The sequence below is a fragment of the Babylonia areolata genome, chromosome 13 (genome assembly GCF_041734735.1).
Source record: "Babylonia areolata isolate BAREFJ2019XMU chromosome 13, ASM4173473v1, whole genome shotgun sequence".
NCBI classification, from domain to species: domain Eukaryota; kingdom Metazoa; phylum Mollusca; class Gastropoda; order Neogastropoda; family Buccinidae; genus Babylonia; species Babylonia areolata.
This window is the reverse complement of record NC_134888.1, coordinates 33,069,581-33,087,080: the sequence shown is the minus strand read 5'-3', so window position 1 is coordinate 33,087,080 and position 17,500 is coordinate 33,069,581. Positions and strand designations below refer to the sequence as shown.

General features: G+C 43.0%; 1 protein-coding gene across 10 annotated transcripts in view; it reads left to right on the top strand.

Annotated features, from left to right (window-relative positions):
- LOC143289218 (filamin-A-like) overlaps window positions 1-17,500 on the top strand; it is a 59,303-nt gene that overhangs the window by 38,610 nt on the left and 3,193 nt on the right. For all 10 annotated transcript variants that reach the window (XR_013056210.1, XR_013056212.1, XR_013056207.1 and 7 more), the window contains exons 15-21: window positions 4,888-5,034; window positions 7,073-7,174; window positions 8,383-8,568; window positions 10,151-10,255; window positions 10,841-11,017; window positions 11,996-12,145; window positions 14,814-14,981. Coding sequence is in view for 1 of the 10 variants with exons in the window: in XM_076598172.1 (XP_076454287.1) it covers window positions 4,888-5,034; window positions 7,073-7,174; window positions 8,383-8,568; window positions 10,151-10,255; window positions 10,841-11,017; window positions 11,996-12,145; window positions 14,814-14,981 (1,035 nt within the window). In the remaining 9 variants the exon portion in view is untranslated. The remainder of the gene's footprint in view (window positions 1-4,887; window positions 5,035-7,072; window positions 7,175-8,382; window positions 8,569-10,150; window positions 10,256-10,840; window positions 11,018-11,995; window positions 12,146-14,813; window positions 14,982-17,500) is intronic.

Genomic DNA, 17,500 nt, shown 5'->3' with positions numbered 1-17,500 from the left:
TGAGAATGATATGGACTGCCCCCGCCCCCCCACCATTATGCATGTTTCCCTTTAATTCTTGAATTACGCGACAAGGAAGAAGCTTGTTAATTGACACACAGCATGATTATTATGTTTGTAAGCATTCCCATTGCCTTTCATACGTTTTTTGTTGACTGTTTAATTCAAGTATTTAAAATCATTTTGTAAAACTATTTTAGCATCTGGAATAAAAAGAGAATATATCCCTTTCCTCATTTGTTATGTTTAGCAACGTGATTATAAACAAGACATGTCTATTTTTGACAAAGTTAATGTATCTTACAACATATTGTCAGTCATATGGTGTTTATAGCAGATAGATGATATGTAATAAAAAAAATAATAAAAAAAGTTCAGAATTTTAGAACAAGTAATCTTTTGGACGGTTGATACCAACAACTCGGCACATTCTATGTCGGCATTATATGTATTCTATATATATATATATGTGTGTGTGTGTGTGTGTGTGTGTGTTCCATCTGTCGCTTTGTATGACAACCGTAGCCCTTCTTTTCAGCGGTTGGTAGAGAGTTCCAAGTGCGGCGCCGTGTTCTAGCCGCGAAGTCTTTCGAGTTCCGATACCTCCCGCCCAAAGCGGGCTATTACGTCATTAAGGTCCGATGGCGCGGGAGATACGTCAAGGGTACTGGTTGATGTGACGTCATTGTGCATGGGTGTTGTCCTGACCTGGCGTGCTACTCACCGCAGTTATTGATTGATTTGTTTATCGTTTTATCGATTTATTTATTTATTTATTCAGTTAGTTATTTCTTCATTCATTTGTTTATCTAATCAGTTAGTTGTTTTTTTTAATTCATCTATTTGTTCATACTCATTGCCACTTTTCATTGTTGTTGGTGTTATAATGTTTTGCTTATCTGCATGTCATGGTGTGTGTGTGTGTGTGTGTGTGTGTGTGTGTTTAGCGTTAGCTGTTGACCAAACCACTGATAGTACCTCGTTATGTCTTCTTCTTTTTTTTTTAAAGTATCAATTTGTCGAGTTATGACAGAATCAAAGAGTTCATTCTGTCATTTTAACTGCCAGTCCGTAATAAAACTTAGAATTTTTTTTTCTAAATGAAAATGAGACGTTAAAAAAAAAAGGTAATCGAAGACCATAGATTCCGATTATGTTTTACGGTTGCAGCCACTAAACAGGTCAGCGTCAGAAAATAAAGGGAAAGCTCCCACAGACGTTGTTGTTGGTTTTGTTGTTGTTGTTGTTGTTGTTGGCAGTCATAGGGGCAGTGAATTCATATCCACTGTGTCTAAGGCTCGGCATCGGAAAACGGGACGCAGTCGTCTCCCTTCGCCGCTTTTACTCTCCCTTGTGAAGCCAGAGTTTGATTCGGTACTGTGAAGAAATCTGAGTGTGTTTATCCTTTTCCAGGGACACAACCACCTGAAGTTGAGAAGAACTCTAGTTCAATAGGAAGTTAATAGGATCTATAGTTTAATAAGACATTGATACAAAAAAAGGACTGATAAGAACTATAGTTGAATAAAAAATCAATGAGAACTATAGTTTGCCAATAATAAGAATAAAAAGTTATTTACAAGATAATGTGAAATCATAATGATAATGATAATAATAATAACGTGGAGACTTATATAGCGCTGCTCCCCACTTTCAAAAGCAGGATCACCGCGCTTTACAAATAAAAAAAAAAAACAACCAACGAATATATAACATCTTAAAGATATAATGATAAAAATGAGATAAAACGACTTACCTCCCACATATCATTTACAATTGTACATCACACTCTCTCTCTCTCTCTCTCTCTCTCTCTCTCGGTCTCTCTCTCTCTCTCTATCTCTCTCACACACACACACACACACACACACACACACACACACACACACACACACACACACACACACACACACACACACACCAATAAAAATCAACTTAAGTGCTAAAAAACGACACAGAGAATCAATAGAGACAGACAAACACGTAACTGCACATTGCACACACAACATAAAACGTCGTCTACTCGGGTGAAATAAAACACAACACAAAAATAACCAATTCAAAAAAGACACCACAAGCATATGAAGTAATAATTTTGATAGCACTTCCCACTAAGTCTGCACAACGCATATACAAACAATATCTACCGTGCATATTATTACTCCGGGAAAGCACTAGAACTCTAGCAACATGAATACAATAGACTTACGACAGTAAAACAATGGTCTCAGCACAATAGGACACATACCTGTATGCATGTGTCGCATGAAGAGAGAGGTGTTCGTCGTTTGTTTTACTATTGAACTAGATAGGTCTTTAATGGGTTTTTTTAACATTGGTTTTGATCTGATGTGGCGAGTGTCAAGTGGCAAGGAGTTCCATTGAAGAGTTCCATTGCCTGGGTGCCGTGAAAGTAAAAGCGCGTTCTCCAAATATCTTTGTGCGGTATACATGGAATTAGTTGATCTGTGGACAAACGAAGTGGCCGAGAAGGCGAGTAGACAGACAGAAGATCGTAAATATGGTTTGCTGAATCATAAAAAATCGGAGAAGAAATTGCGGCAAAAGAGAGATGATTTATAATGTATGCGTGCTTCAACAGGGAGCCAGTGTAAGGTTCTAAGTAAAGGGCGTGACATGGGTCTCGTTTCTTCGCTTTAATGATAAGCCTTGCAGCTGTGTTCTGTGCCTTTTGCAACCTGTCCAAGTATCGCTAAGGACAGCCAGCAAGAAGAGAGTTGACATAATCTAGCCTTGACAGGACGGAAGCACAAACAAGTGTCCTAGCTGCTGCGGTTGTCAGGAAGTTGACGAATGAATCTGACCTGAACGAGATCGGCACGGGCGTACGTGTTTTTTTATTTTTTATTTTTTTGTTTGTTTTTTTTTTTAACCAATACAAGAATTCTCTCTCACTCTCTCATTTTAGTTTATATTTCAATGTTTGTTTGACTGCGTTTTGATTTCTTTTAATGAGATCCACCCTTCTGCCATTCAAGTCCTGTAGTTACCACAGGAAACTGCGATCGGTGTTGTAGCAATGCTAGTTATTCGTTTGGTGTTGTTGTTGCTGTTGTCTACTCTGATTAATCTTGTTTTAAAAAGCATGACATGGAGAGGTATTATTCTTCAGAGCTCTATCCTTAGCGTATTTGTTTCTTGGTATATACTTATTGAAACGTGCGTATAAGATTAGGTGCGCGCGTATGGCGTGCATGTGTGTGTGTTGTTGTTGTTGTTGTCGTTGTCGTTTTTGTGTGTATGTGCGTGTGCGCGCGTGCGCATGTGTGTATTGAATGTAGTGTAGTGTGGTGAGGTGTGTGTGTGTGTGTGTGTGTGTGTGTGTGTGTGTGTGTGTGTGTGTGTGTTTGTGTGTGTGTGTGTTAGTGTTAAAACACACACACACACACTAAAATACGATTAATCTCGATCCGTAATTAACCCTATTTCCCTGCTAAGTTTCATACTGATATTTCCATCTTTACTGTTAATTAAATTGCGATGTTTTTTCCTCCGTTTGTTTTTCACTTTTTTATTCTCGTGAACAGTTGCACTGATGGATAGTCTGCTTCTGCACAACTAATTTATGTTTGCGTGAAACCCTAAAAAATAATATTTTTTAGCACTGACCAGTTACTTACCTGTGCACGCTTCAACACAAAATGATGTCCTCACTACCCGTCTGTTTTTTTTTTATGTGTTTTTTGTGTATGTGTTTTTGTTGTGTGTTTTTTTTGTTTTTTGTTGTTGTTGTTGTTTTGTTTGCTTGTTTTTGTTTTTGTGTGTGTGGTTGTTTTTTTTTAATTTCTTTTTCTGTAAGCAGATTTTATAATTAAAAAAAACAACTTTTTATTTGGAGCAACCGGATGTCGTGTTACTAAGATTGGGTATTCCTATGCCTGCCTGCCTGTCTTTCTGTCTGTACGTATGTCTGGGTGGCTGTCTGCAGTTCCACGTCACTGGGCCTCTGTTTCTCCTTGCCTCCATCTCCTCCTCCTTCTCCTCCTCCATCTCCTCCTCCTTCTCCTCCTCCTCCTTCTCTTCTTCTTCTTCAGAGGAATTCCCATTGTTATTGGACAGTCACGTCCTGTTCTCATTGTGAACACTGTTTATTTCATTCACATCGTGTGTCTGTTGGTCTGCCAGGGTTTGTATTGTTTGTCTCCCTTCTTCTAACCCCCTCCCCCCCTCCATCCGCCCCCCCCCCCCCTCCTCTGTCTCTCCCCCCTCTCTCCGTCTCTGCATCTCTTCCTTTGCCTCTCTGTCTGTGTCTGCCTTTGTTCGCGCACGCGTGCGCGCGCGCTTGTGTGTGTGTGTGTGTGTGTGTGTGTGTGTGTGTGTGTGTGTGTGTGTGTCACCGTGTGTATGTGTGTGTGTGTATCCGTGTGTCACCATGTGTGAGAGAGAGAGAGAGAGAGAGAGAGAGAGAGATAGTGTGTGTGTGTTGTGTGTGTGTGTGTGTGTGTGTGTGTGTGTGTGTGTGTGTGTGTGTGTGTGTGTGTGTGTGTGTGAGAGAGAGAGAGAGAGAGAGAGTGGGCGTGAGTGTGTGGGATGCTGGTGGTGAGAGAGATAGTGAGAGAGAGATAGAGTGTTTGTGTGTGTATGTGCTCTGTGTGTGTGTGTGTGTGTGTGTGTGTGTGTGTGTGTGTGTGTGTGTGTGGTCTGTCCGTGTGTCATTGTGTGTGTGCGTGAGAAAGAGAGAGAGAGTGTGTGTGTATGTGTGTGTGTTTGTGAGTGAGAGAGAGTGTGTGTGTGGTGTGTGTGTGTGTGTGTGTGTGTGTGTGTGTGTGTGTGTGTGCGAGAGAGAGAGAGAGTGTGTGTGTGTGTGATGATATGTGTGCCTGTGGTGATGAAGAACCCCCTCTCTCTCCCTGTGCCGTGAGGCAGGCAGCCCTTTCAGGGCCCGGGTGACGGACCGATCTTTGGTGGTCCTGCTGGATGACCTCACTGACCTTCGGGATGACCGTGACCACCTGGCCCTGCCCTATGACCTCCCCACCACGTTCACCTTTGACATTTCTCAGGCTGGTCCTGGTGAGTGTTGTTTTGTTTCTTCTTCTTTTTGTTGTTTGTTGTGCATGATGTTATATGTGAATATTGGAGTCACGATATCATGTGTTAACTCTCTCCATACGAACGGCGAAAGAAAAGACGTGAACAGCGTTTCACCCCAATTACCATCATCAAAATATTGCAAGTGGAAGGCTCTCATACTGAAGAGGTGAATGTTGACAAAGAATACCACAATTCTGACGACGGAAGCTAAAGGTTGGGTCATTCAGACACCCACTGGATATCCGAGGGGTCTGTGTAGAGGAGAAGAGAGGACTGGCCGTACTGAATGAGTTAATAATAATAATAGCAATAACTAGTATTCATATAGCGCTGAATCTTGTGCAGAGACAAATCAAAGAACTTTCAAACCAGTGTTAGCCGTGTTTACGGTATCGTTTGTAATCCAAATGAAAATGCTTTCCAGTTAGACGGTGGTGGATTAAAAGGAAGGAGAAGGAAGAGGAAGGAGGAAGGTGATGATGTACTTCACCCCAAGGCAACGAAACAAGCGATTCTGATTGAGCTCACTGTGCCATACGAAAGCAGAATGGAGGAAGCCCACATCTACAAGACCCGAGGAGGATGCTATTCTAGCCAGCAAACATTTTTTTTGTCGTTTCTAAGACAAGACGACTCCAGCAACAGCAGTGAATGACATGTTGGTCTTATTCCAACTCGGTGCCAACCTCAAACGGTATAGGTGTACCCCAAGGCAACGAAACAAGCGATTCTGATTGAGCTCACTGTGTCATACGAAAGCAGCATGGAGGAAGCCCACATCTACGTTCGGACAAATCCATATACGCTACACCACATCTGCCAAGCAGATGCCTGACTAGCAGCGTAACCCAACGCGCTTAGTCAGGCCTTGAGGAGAAAAAAAGGTGAATAAATAATAGATAAGCTTACACAAATGAATAAATAAATAATAATGTAAAAAAAAATCCCCACATCTACAAGGACCGAGTAGTGTGCTAGTCTAGCCAGCAGCCTGAGAGAATCTGGCTTCCAAGCCAAAGTCCTCGCCATAGAGATTGGTGCAAGAGGGTTTGTGGGCGCATCTGCCTACAGCCTCATGAAACAGCTGTCGATTTCTGGCACAGAGAGGACACGGGCTCTCAAGGCAGTGGCAGAAGTAGCAGAAAAGAGTTCCAGCTGGATCTGGTCGAGGAGGAATGAAAGTACACTTCATAAGGATTTAAATTCCCAACTCAAACTAGGTGAACGATGGCTCAGGGGTTAAAACGTCTGTCGGAAAAGGTGACAGTCCTGAAGTGGCGACCACCCTGGAGGCGCGGGTTCGATCCTGCTGAGGACCAGGGGAAAAAAGAAAAAAGAAAGAAAGGCGGTAATACAAGGGCATCCAGGAGTCATAATCTGAGTGCGGCCCGGCCCCCTTAGAGTGTGAGGAGTGAAGGGCCGAAACACTTGACTGAGGGGGGCTTCTTCTCTGAGGACCTTGTACTATCCAGCTCTCCCAAGAGTTTCTTACCACTAGATGGTGATAGTAAAATGACGTTACATCGATGAAGTTGAAAGGAAAGAGGGAGGAAGGTGATGATGATACAGATGGTGATAATAGAATGACATTATATCGATGAAGTTGAAAGGAAAGAGGGAGGAGGTGATAATGATATCGATGGTGATAATAGAATGACATTCTATCGATAAAGTTGAAAGGAAAGAGGGGGCGAAAACACAAAATTAAAGAATGAAAAAAAGAAAAAGAAAAAAAAAGTGCGTTCGAAAACCAAAGGTTTGCTGGGCATTTTCATCACTGACACGCTCCTTGAGTGGGTTGAATGAGCGAACTTAGCAGAGCTAAGCTTGCTTATCGTTAAGAATGTTCCTAACTGCACAGTAAACTCCACATACTTAGGAACATTCTCAGCTCTAAGCAAAGGTCGGCTCGTGCAACCCATCCCCACGAGCGAATGCCTGCTTGGATTGGCTGTGCAGACAAGGAAACGTGGAACGCGTCACACAACTCAAGGCGTGTCACTCTGTTTCCCCACAGGTACCTTGACGGCCGAGGTGCTCTCCCCTCAGGGCAAGCTGCCGGTGCACGTGAACCAGACGAGTGAGCGAGCCGTGGTCACCTTCAGGGCCGTTCGTGAAGGTGCGGAATGTGACGGGACAGATTGTCAAAAGCAGAATAAGAGCGAGGGGAGAGAGAGAGACAGAGACAGAGAGAGACAGAGAGATTATTGACTTTGTTTACATTTACCAACAATTTTCATAGTACTGAGAGAGAGAGAGAGAGAGAGAGAGAGAGAGAGATTATTGACTTTGTTTCCATTTTCCATTTCATAGTATATATATATATATATATATATATATATATAGATATAGAGAGAGAGAGAGAGAGAGAGAGAGAGAGAGAGAGAGAGATTATTGACTGTGTTTATATTTACCATTTCATAGCACACACACACACACACACACACACACACACACACACACAGAGAGAGAGAGAGAGAGAGAGAGAGAGAGAGAGAGAGAGAGATTATTGACTTTGTTTTCATTTTCCATTTCATAGTACTTTGTTATTCATAACTTGGGAAGAATGTTAGATAAAGGAGAAGCAAGCACACACACGCACTCTCTCTCTCTCTCTCTCTCACACACACACACACACACACACACACACACACACACACACACACACACACACACACACACACACACACACACACACACACACACACACACAGATACAGTTCAACACTCATCGTACATATCATACTTTTCTGACATTGGCAAATCTAGAAAGACTTTTTTTCTTTTTTTTTTTTTTTTTTTTTTTTTTTTTGGCAGACACCCTTCTCTGGGCCCAGCTTCCGGGCACGTGATTGTGTCTTGTTTGATTGATATGTTTTGTATTGTTTATCAATATTTTCATCTTGTTTAGTGTATATCTTTTGTTTTGTTTGATTAGTATCCTTTGTCTTGTTTGATTGATATCTTTTGTCCTGTTTAATTGATTTCTTTTCTTCGAATGAAAAAGTCATGAACATTCTTTATGAAGTTTTATAAGTTATGTGGGTTGATTGTTTTTGCATGCTATCGTGACTGTTATATGTATCTAAATCGGTTTGTTTTTTTGTCTTTTCACGGATTAAAAAAAAAATGGAATAAACATGTTTTCCCCAGGGAAGCATTACGTTCATATGTACTTGAGTGCTTGTCCCTGCTGGCGAATGGATAATATTTAATCATTCATTGTACCCCAATGTTTTATTCATTTATTCATTTCTTTCTTTCTTCATTTATTTATGACTATCTTATTTTTACATAATTTACTTCTCCTTTTTTTTTTTTTTACAGGAGAGCATTACATTCACATGTACTGGTCGGAAGCAGCGTTGGAGTGCTCTCCCCTGCTGGGTTACTGCATGGGCCCGCCCCTTCCGGTGGACGCCAGCAAGGTCATCCTGACGGGACAGGGAGCGGAGGTTGCCAGGGCAACGGTGACGGCGGAGTTCGTGGTGGACGGGAGGAGGGCTGGCTCCGGTGAGTGAGACAGGGCGAGACAAGACAAAGACGAGACAAAGACGAGACGAGACGAGACAAAGACGAAACAAAGACGAGACGAGACAAAGACAAGACGAGACGAGACAAAGACGAAACAAAGACGAGACGAGACGATACAAACACGAAACAAAGACGAAACATAGACGAGACGAGACAAAGATGAGACGAGACGAAACAAAGACGAGACGATACAAAGACGAAACAAAGACGAGACTAGACGATACAAAAACGAGACGAGACGAGACAAAGACGAGACGAGACAAAGACGAGACAAGACGTGGAGTGACGAGACAAGACAAAACAAGACAAGGCAAGACAAACAAGACAAGGCAAGACAAGACAAGACAAGACAAACAAGACAAGGCAAGGCAAGGCAAGGCAAGGCAGGACCAAACAAGGCAAGGCAAAGCAAGGCAAGGCAAAGCAAGACAAGACAAGACCAAACAAGGCAAGGCAAGGCGAGGCAAGACAAAACAAGACAAGGAAAGACAAGACAAATCAAGACAAGACACGAGACGAGAGGAGACGTAAAAAGACAACAATATTTTATTTCCGAAGATAGACACGTGCTGGTGTGTTTGTTCCAGTCACCACCCTGGACAGCGTCTACTATACACCACACTAAAAGATGAAGGTTTTAAACATGATGATAATGAGTCATGTGGAAAACTGAAAGCATGCGCATACACACGAGTTGGCTTTTACGTGTATGTCCGTTTTTACCCCGCTATGTAGGCAGCCATTCTCCGTTTTCGGTGGTGTGCACGCAGGATATGTTCTTGTTTCTATAACCCACCAAACGCTGACATGCATTTCAGGATCTTTAACGTGCATGTTTGATCTTCTGCTTGCGTGTACACACGAAGGGGGTTCAGGCACAAGCAGGTCTGCACATATGTTGACCTGGAAGATCGGAAAAAAACTCCACCCTTTACCCACCAGGCGCCGTTACCGGGGCAGTTAACTGTACCGTGGTAAATTGTTTTTTTGTTGTTTTTTTTCTAATTATCCCCAAGATTGAAGCGTGCACAAATTTGCATCGACAGAAAAAAAAGGAAGCAATGTTGTTACAGACATGCAAAGCTTTCAATGAAAATAGATAATATGAATGAAATAAAATATAGTAAAGCCAATTTCGGTGGTGGTGGTGGGGGGGATGTTCATTTTGCTTATGTTCATTGCGTATAATTATCATGATGTATGGGAAAGAAACTGTTCGCCAGTGACATGCATGATAATGTGATAGAGTACGGCTTGGCTAGGGACTGTGATTTATAATTACAAGTTGTAACAAAGTACACTTGGTGGTAAAGGGCTTGATTTAATAGATGTTTAGGGAATAGGTTTAGAATGGGCTTTGCATGTAAACCGGGAATGGCGTCACACCTTCTGGGCGGGTCATTGAAGACCGGCTGTTAGTTGCAAAAACGGCGTCTGCTATAGCTGGTGTCGTAAACAGTCAGTGAATCAGCTCAGCGCTTGGCTACAATAAAATTAAGTTAGCCGAGATAAACAAAGATAAAAGTGATAGACTGATTGGGAAATTGCTATGCCATGGCAGGTAAGGTGAGAGTTGAACTGAAGGGAGTTCGGACATCTCTACCTGTTGACATTACGCCGATAAAGTACGACCGCTACAGGTGTACATATACCCCGGCTTATCCAGGTAAGAAAGTGTGTGTGTGTGTGTGTGTGTGTGTGTGTGTGTGTGTGTGTGTGTGTGTCGTTTGTTTGTTTGTGTACGCGTGTGTGTGTTTGTGTGTATGTGTGTGTATGTCTGTTTTTTGGCACCCAACCTTGCTAGGCCATGCAAGCGTGCATGCATGCATGTGTGTGTGTGTGTGTGTGTGTGTGTGTGTGTGTGTGGGTGATGAGTGTGTGTGTGTGTGTGTGCTTGTGTGCGTAAGTCTGCACGTGTATGTATGTATGTATGTATGTATGTGTGTGTGCATGTGTCTTTGCACGCGCGTGTGTATGTGCCTGCGTCTGTGCATGTGTCTGTTTCTGTGCCTTTGTGTGGTTTACATGTATAAGTCTGTGTGTGGTGTGTGTGTGTGTGTGTGTGTGTGTGTGTGTGTGTGTGTGTGTGTGTGTGTGTGTGTGTGTGTGTGTGTGTGTGTGTGTCCCCATAGGTCTCCGTTGCTTTAGTTCTCTTCCAGGATGTACGCTTGCATGCACGTGCTTGTGCCGCGTGCGTGCGCTCGAGCTCGCTGGTCAGCACTTCTCGTTTTTGTCGGCATGTTTTTTTCAGGTGGATTCCTTCTCTACGTCTACTGGTCCGACATCCTGGTGCCCGGGTGTCCGCACAAGGTCACCGTGACCTCCAAAGGTGACGTCAGCAAGGTCAAGGTCACGGGCGAGGGGTTGAAAGGAGGCATTGCGGGGAGCGAACTGCGTGTCTTTGTGGACACGAAAGAGGCGGGACCAGGTAGGCCGACTTGGATGGCTTGTTAGGTAGCTTGTATTGCACTGCATTGCATTGCATTGCATTGTGTTACTTGTTCCCCGTTCGTTCGTTTATTTATCTAAAGTCTGTTCATCTATGATGATGATATTAGACTGAAATTAAATGATATTATAATCATTGTTATTATTATTATTATTATTATTATCATCATCACCATCATCATCATCATCAGTATTAAGTGGAGTGATGGCCTAGAGGTAACGCATCCGCCTAGGAAGCGAGAGAATCTGAGCGCGCTGGTTCGAATCACGGCTCAGCCGCCAATATTTTCTCCCCCTCCACTAGACCTTGAGTGGTGGTCTGGACGCTAGTCATTCGGATGAGACGATAAACCGAGGTCCCGTGTGCAGCATGCACTTAGCGCACGTAAAAGAACCCACGGAAACAAAAAGGTTGTTCCTGGCAAAATTCTGTAGAAAAATCCACTTCGATAGGAAAAACACACACACAAAAAAACAAAACAAAACTGCACGCAGGAAAAAATACAAAAAAAGGGTACCGCCTTAGTATAGCGACGCGCTCTTCCTTGGGAGAGCAACCCTAATTTCACACAGAGAAATCTGTTGTGATAAAAAGAAATACAATATACAAATATTATTATTATTATCATGATTATCGTGATTATTGTCATTATTACTTAGAAATCGTCATTTCTGAAAATCAATGGCAGGGTAAGAACAATTCAACAGAATAGGAGGCGGTTGAGGTGGAAAGTCATGAGGAAGGAAAGAGAGAGAGAGAGAGAGAGAGAGAGAGAGAGAGAGAGAGTGCTTGCATTTCTGTGTGCGTGCACGCATGCATGTATGACTGAAGTATCTGTGTGCATGTGTCTGTGTATGTGTGCTTCCCTCTAAAACATAACAATATGCATGTGTACATGCCTTTATGTACAGACGCCCGTTCTTTACATGTTGGTAATATAATCCCCACGTATGCCAGGGGAGGTAACGGCGACGTGCTCCAATCACCGCCAGGGGGCGAAAGTGGACGTGAAGCAGAACGAAGGTCATCATTACACCCTCTGCATCCAACCAACCCTGGCCGAAAAACACCTGCTGCAGGTCAAATATGACGGCGCGCACGTACCAGGTATGATCAGTGGTTTAGTTGACTGATTGATTGATTTGGATACTTGTAATTGTATAGCGCCTATCTCTCGGTCAGAGACCGAGCTCTAAGAGCTTCACTTCACAAACAAGGCAATCCTTTATTAGCACAACAGGTAGTCACAGCCGACTGAAAAGCGTGGCTGGCTTCACGTGTTCATCATTCGTTTCCTGACCACGTGCCGTGGCGAAGTGGTTAGCGTTGCGGACTGACGGCTGGGAGGACGCGGGTTCGAATCCCAGCAGGGGTGGGTTTTTACGGCCTGCGGCCGGCTCCTACCCAGAGTTGAGTGTGCTTTGGGCTTAAATGGGGAGAGTGGGACCACACAGTCGAGTATCATCCACTTCACGGATGAGTCTAGGTGTGCTGCTCTAATTACCTGACCAACACTGCAAGTGTCTGTATCTCTCGGGCCTGGTTGACGCCGGGATATCATCATGAAAGGAAGCGTAGAGTACAGCCTTGTCACGAAGTCCCAAATCAAAATGGACCTCCATAGCAACGTCGTCATCATCAATGTCATCCTCCTCCTCCTTCATCATTACACATATAAGCAAAAATGTCCCAAAGTCTGTGGCCTTTCATGCCCTGCTGTCATGGTGACCACAGTTTCGATACCCATCCACTTCCGTGCTTGGGGTGAGTCCTGTCAATGTCTTCAGTGTCGGCAGATTCATGGGGGGCTGTTGTTTGAGGGACGTGGTGGCGGTCTCCACTCTGGGAGGGACGCTCACTCAGTCTGGCTCCACGACTAAGCCATTATTGTCGTTAGTAGGGGCCTTATTAGGTGGTGTCCTAAGTACGTTAAATCAGAACAGGCACCACTGAACACCACCAAAGTGGCTCAGCAGCAGTGCAGGATCTCCTCTGGTGTGTGGCCTCCTGGCGACCCAACATCGGTGGTTCCTTGCGGACTGCAGACGTTGGGAGTGTGACAGACGAACCCAGGTGTGGCTGTGTGTGTGTGTGTGTGGGGGGGGGGGGGGGGGGGGGGGGGCTCGGAATGAGCGGCGTGGAGCAATGCCACTGAAACGGTACAGATGACGGGGCAGCAGCAGCAGCAGCAGCAACAACAAAAACAAAATCATTCGTTTCCTGTGCTCATTCATTCCAATGATGTATGAATGTATTTCGTTTGTTGTCCGTATGGCTGGTTGTCTTGTGGATGTTGCCTTCCCCCCCCCCCCCTCTCCCCCTCCCCCCCCCCCCCCCCCCTCCCTTTTTTTCAAATTTTGGATCGACGTGTTCATGTGATATTGTTAGGTCAGAATGAACTTGAGAACCAGGCAACGAAGACGCGCAACCGACTGACCAGGCAGGATCTGGTGAATAATCCTGTGTGGCACCGCAGTGGCTTTTAACGGATTTTCATTAAGAGAACAGCACCAGCAGCAGCAGAAGAAGAAGATGAAGAACAAGAAGAAGAAGGAGAAGTAGTAGTAGTAGTTCTTTCTGATAGATTTGACACGGGTTCTTTCAGTTTGTGTACAGGTGGGAGCAGTTCATGTATCAGGTGGGGAGGAGCAGTTCACGTGTCAGGTGGGAGCAATGCATGTGTCAGAGCAGCTCTTGTGTCTGCTGAGAGCAGTTAAAACGTGTGCGGAACTGTTGCACTCTGCGGAGAGAAGTGTACCATGCTCTTTCTGGAGAGAGCACATACACGTGTTATTTCTGAACATGGTTTATATTTATATATATATATATATATATATATATATATATATATATATAATAGTTGGTAGTCCCTCTGAGGTCGGCTGGACACTAACGAATGACGTGAAATACATGTCCGACATCGTTTCGTTTATTTATTTATAGTATGTTCATCAAAGATGATGATATTAGACTGAAAATAAATGATATTATTAATATTATTTGGATTATTATCATTTCTATCAGTTGATGATGATTTTTATTATTAATTAGAAACCATCATTTCTACATATTCAAATGAAAATGGAGGTGGTTGAGGTGGACCGCAAAATGGAGGTGGTTGAGGTGGACGGAAGGGGGGGGGGGCGAGGGGGAGGGGACTAAGAAAGGAGAGAGAGAGAGAGAGAGAGAGAGAGAGAGAGAGAGTACAAAATGTAAAATGGAGAGGGTGAGTGTCAGTGATTGGAGAAAGAAAAAAAACATAATATTGGAAGGGTGTGTGTCAGAGGGGGGACGAAGGAAGCGGGATTGGGACAAAGAAAATTAATCAATAATCAAATATTGTATGCACTACTTCTGTAGATTATTATTTGAATAGAGGTTGATGTGGGGACCTGCAATAAACAACCAACCGGACTATTTAACACATAACTAGCTAACTTTAATAAAAGAGCATTTTGAAATATATATTTATCTATTATCTTTATTTATTTATTTATTTATTTTTAATTTTTTTTTTTTTGTTTATTTATTTTTTCTCAAGCGCATTGGGTTACGCTGCTGGTCAGGCATCTGCTTGGCAGATGTGGTATAGAGTATATGGATTTGACCGAACGCAGTGACGCCTCCTTGAGCTACAGATACTGATACTGATACTGAAATATATACACACCCCACAACCCCCCCTCTCCCCCCTTCCAAAAAAAACCCCAAACAAACAAAAAAAAACATTTGAAACTGGTAACACGTGTCCATGTCCGACATGTCCTCCGTGCAGGAAGTCCCTTTGTCGTACGTGTTGGGGAGCCGCCAGACGCCAGCAAGGTTCGCGTGTTCGGGCCAGGCATCGAGGATGGGGTGTTGTACAGCTTCCAATCCACGTTCCTGGTGGAAACCCACGGGGCTGGGGCCGGGCAGTTGGCGGTGCGTGTGAGAGGGCCCCGAGGTATGGATAACCAATGGTAGTGGTTTTTTTGTTTGTTTCTTAGTGTGTTTTTTTGTTTGTTTGTTTGTTTGTTTGTTTTTGTTTTGTTTGTTTTTTGTTGTTGTTGCTTTTGTTTGTTTTTTCAATTATTTGCTCACACACACACACACACACACACACACACACACACACACACACACACACACACACACGTGTGTGTGTGTGTGTGTGTGTGTGTGTGTGTGTGTGTGTTGTTTTTTCACTTCCGTGCTGTAGAGGATTAATTAAATTGATGTTTTGATCTGTCTGTGTAAATGGGCATTCTAGCTGCTTTCTGACTTTCTGTCTGTCTGTCTTGTTTTGTGTGTGTGTGTGTGTGTGTGTGTGTGTGTGTGTGTGTGTGTGTGTGTGTGTGTGTGTGTGTGTGTGTGTGTGTGTGTGTGTGTGTGTGTGTGTGTGTGTGTGTGTGTGTGTGTGTGTGTGTGTGTGTTTTCTTCAGTTTAACGTCTATTCACTATGTGTGGGGGTGTGTGTCTGTGTCTGTGTCTGTGTGTGCCTGTGTGTCTGTATGTGTGACAGACAGACGAAACGAAACGAAACACATTTAAAAACAATTTTAAAGGGGGTCCATATAAGAATGTGATTCAAATGTATAAGAATAACAGGCAATGACATGCTGACAATTTCTTCACATATGTCCTTGTCACAATAAAAGTATCTGAGATCAATTCTCTGGTACTTTCTTTAAATTGGCGTGTCTCTTCTAGTCTTTTTTTTTTTTTTTTTTTTTTTTGGTCAAAATAATAATGAAGCCAACAACCAAACATCCCTTCCCTTATTTGAAAATAACTTTTTAAAAAGACAAACCACACAGAGCAGACCAGTGAAATATAGCATGCATTTTCATCCTCTTTTTGACTCACTTGGGTAAACAATGTGAGCCTAATGTAATAACCTGGTGTTCGAGTGTGTGTGTGTGTGTGTGTGTGTGTGTGTGTGTGTGTGTGGTGAACTTTGACATTGTCATTTTCTCTGGAAATGATTTGTCTGGCAATACCAAAATTGTATTGAAAATATTTGGGAAAAAAATCTTTACAGACGCACCAATGATAGGTTGTGAGTCTTTCGGATTAAGCTGTATTTCCGGTTCATGAACGGTTTATTTCGTTGAGGATCCAGATTCAGAAAATAGGTTTGAAGACAGCTTCATCTCTTTCTTTTTTTTCGTTTTCTTGTTCGCACTTAAAAGAAAAGACATACAGTGGAGTGATGGCCTAGAGGTAAGGCGTCCGCCTTGGAAGCGAGAGAATCTGAGTGCGCTGGTTCGAATCACGGTTCAGCCGCCGATATTTTCTCCCCCTCCACTAGACCTTGAGTGGTGGTCTGGACGCTAGTCATTCGGATGAGACGATAAACCGAGGTCCCGTGTGCAGCATGCATTTAGCGCACGTAAAAGAACTCACGGCAACAAAAGGGTTGTTCCTGGCAAAATTCTGTAGAAAAATCCACTTCGATAGGAAAAACAAATAAAACTAAAAATACAAAAAAATGGGTGGCGCTGTAGTGTAGCGACGCGCTCTCCCTGGGGAACGGGCCCGAATTTCACACAGAGAAATCTGATGTGATAAAAAGAAATACAAATACAACAAATACAAATACAAATTCTGGACAGAACACACAGTGACAATGGCTACATCATCGACGTGTTTACTCCATATGAATGTTTTCAAGTGGATACTGAATTAACTAGAATGAACATAAAAGAGAAATTGAATGGAGCATGCCGTAGTTTCCGAATGTTAATAAAGCCTGTCAAAAACGGATCTCCGCAGATCTAGAGGAAACAGCGACATGTTGCGATGGCAACGTCTCCTTTACCGCGGACTTTAAAGAATTTTTTGAATGCCCGAGGTATACCAAAATAACATGATTGAAACACTGTTATCGCCTCGAATGTCGATTTATCTTGCTTAAAAAAACAACATGTTTAAATGTTTTAACGCAGCGCAGTAAGTCTATTTTTCTCGACCCTTACATATTTGGTTCGAATCTGCGTTTATGCCTCTCTTTTTTGTTAATCCGAAGCTTAATGATAGCAAATACAGAACACATTTTAACGATTAAAAATATTGTGCGTTTTTTTTCTTTATTTATTCTTTTAGTGTGTATCACAAGTGAGTCTTGAATGCCTTGCTTCTCGTTCATGTTTACACAAGGGAAATGTCAATGAAGACGTACTGATGGAAACTTCGTTGTATCGATCACGATGTATAGGTCTTACCCAAAATCTAAACTTTGCGGAATAGCATTTGAAATGTTTATCAATTCATCTGCCGTATTCGGCTCCTGGGCTGAAAGCCAAACTGATAACTACCCGTGCTGTGTTGTCTAATAGTGTACCGTTTTGCTTCAAGTCATGCTTTATCGCTTCCCACTGAATACAACCCTCTGTCTCTCTGTCTGCTTCCTCCTTCTCTCTCACTTTTCTCCTCTCTCTCAGGGTCCAGTTCAACAGTGTGATGTAGTGCTATCCACGTTTT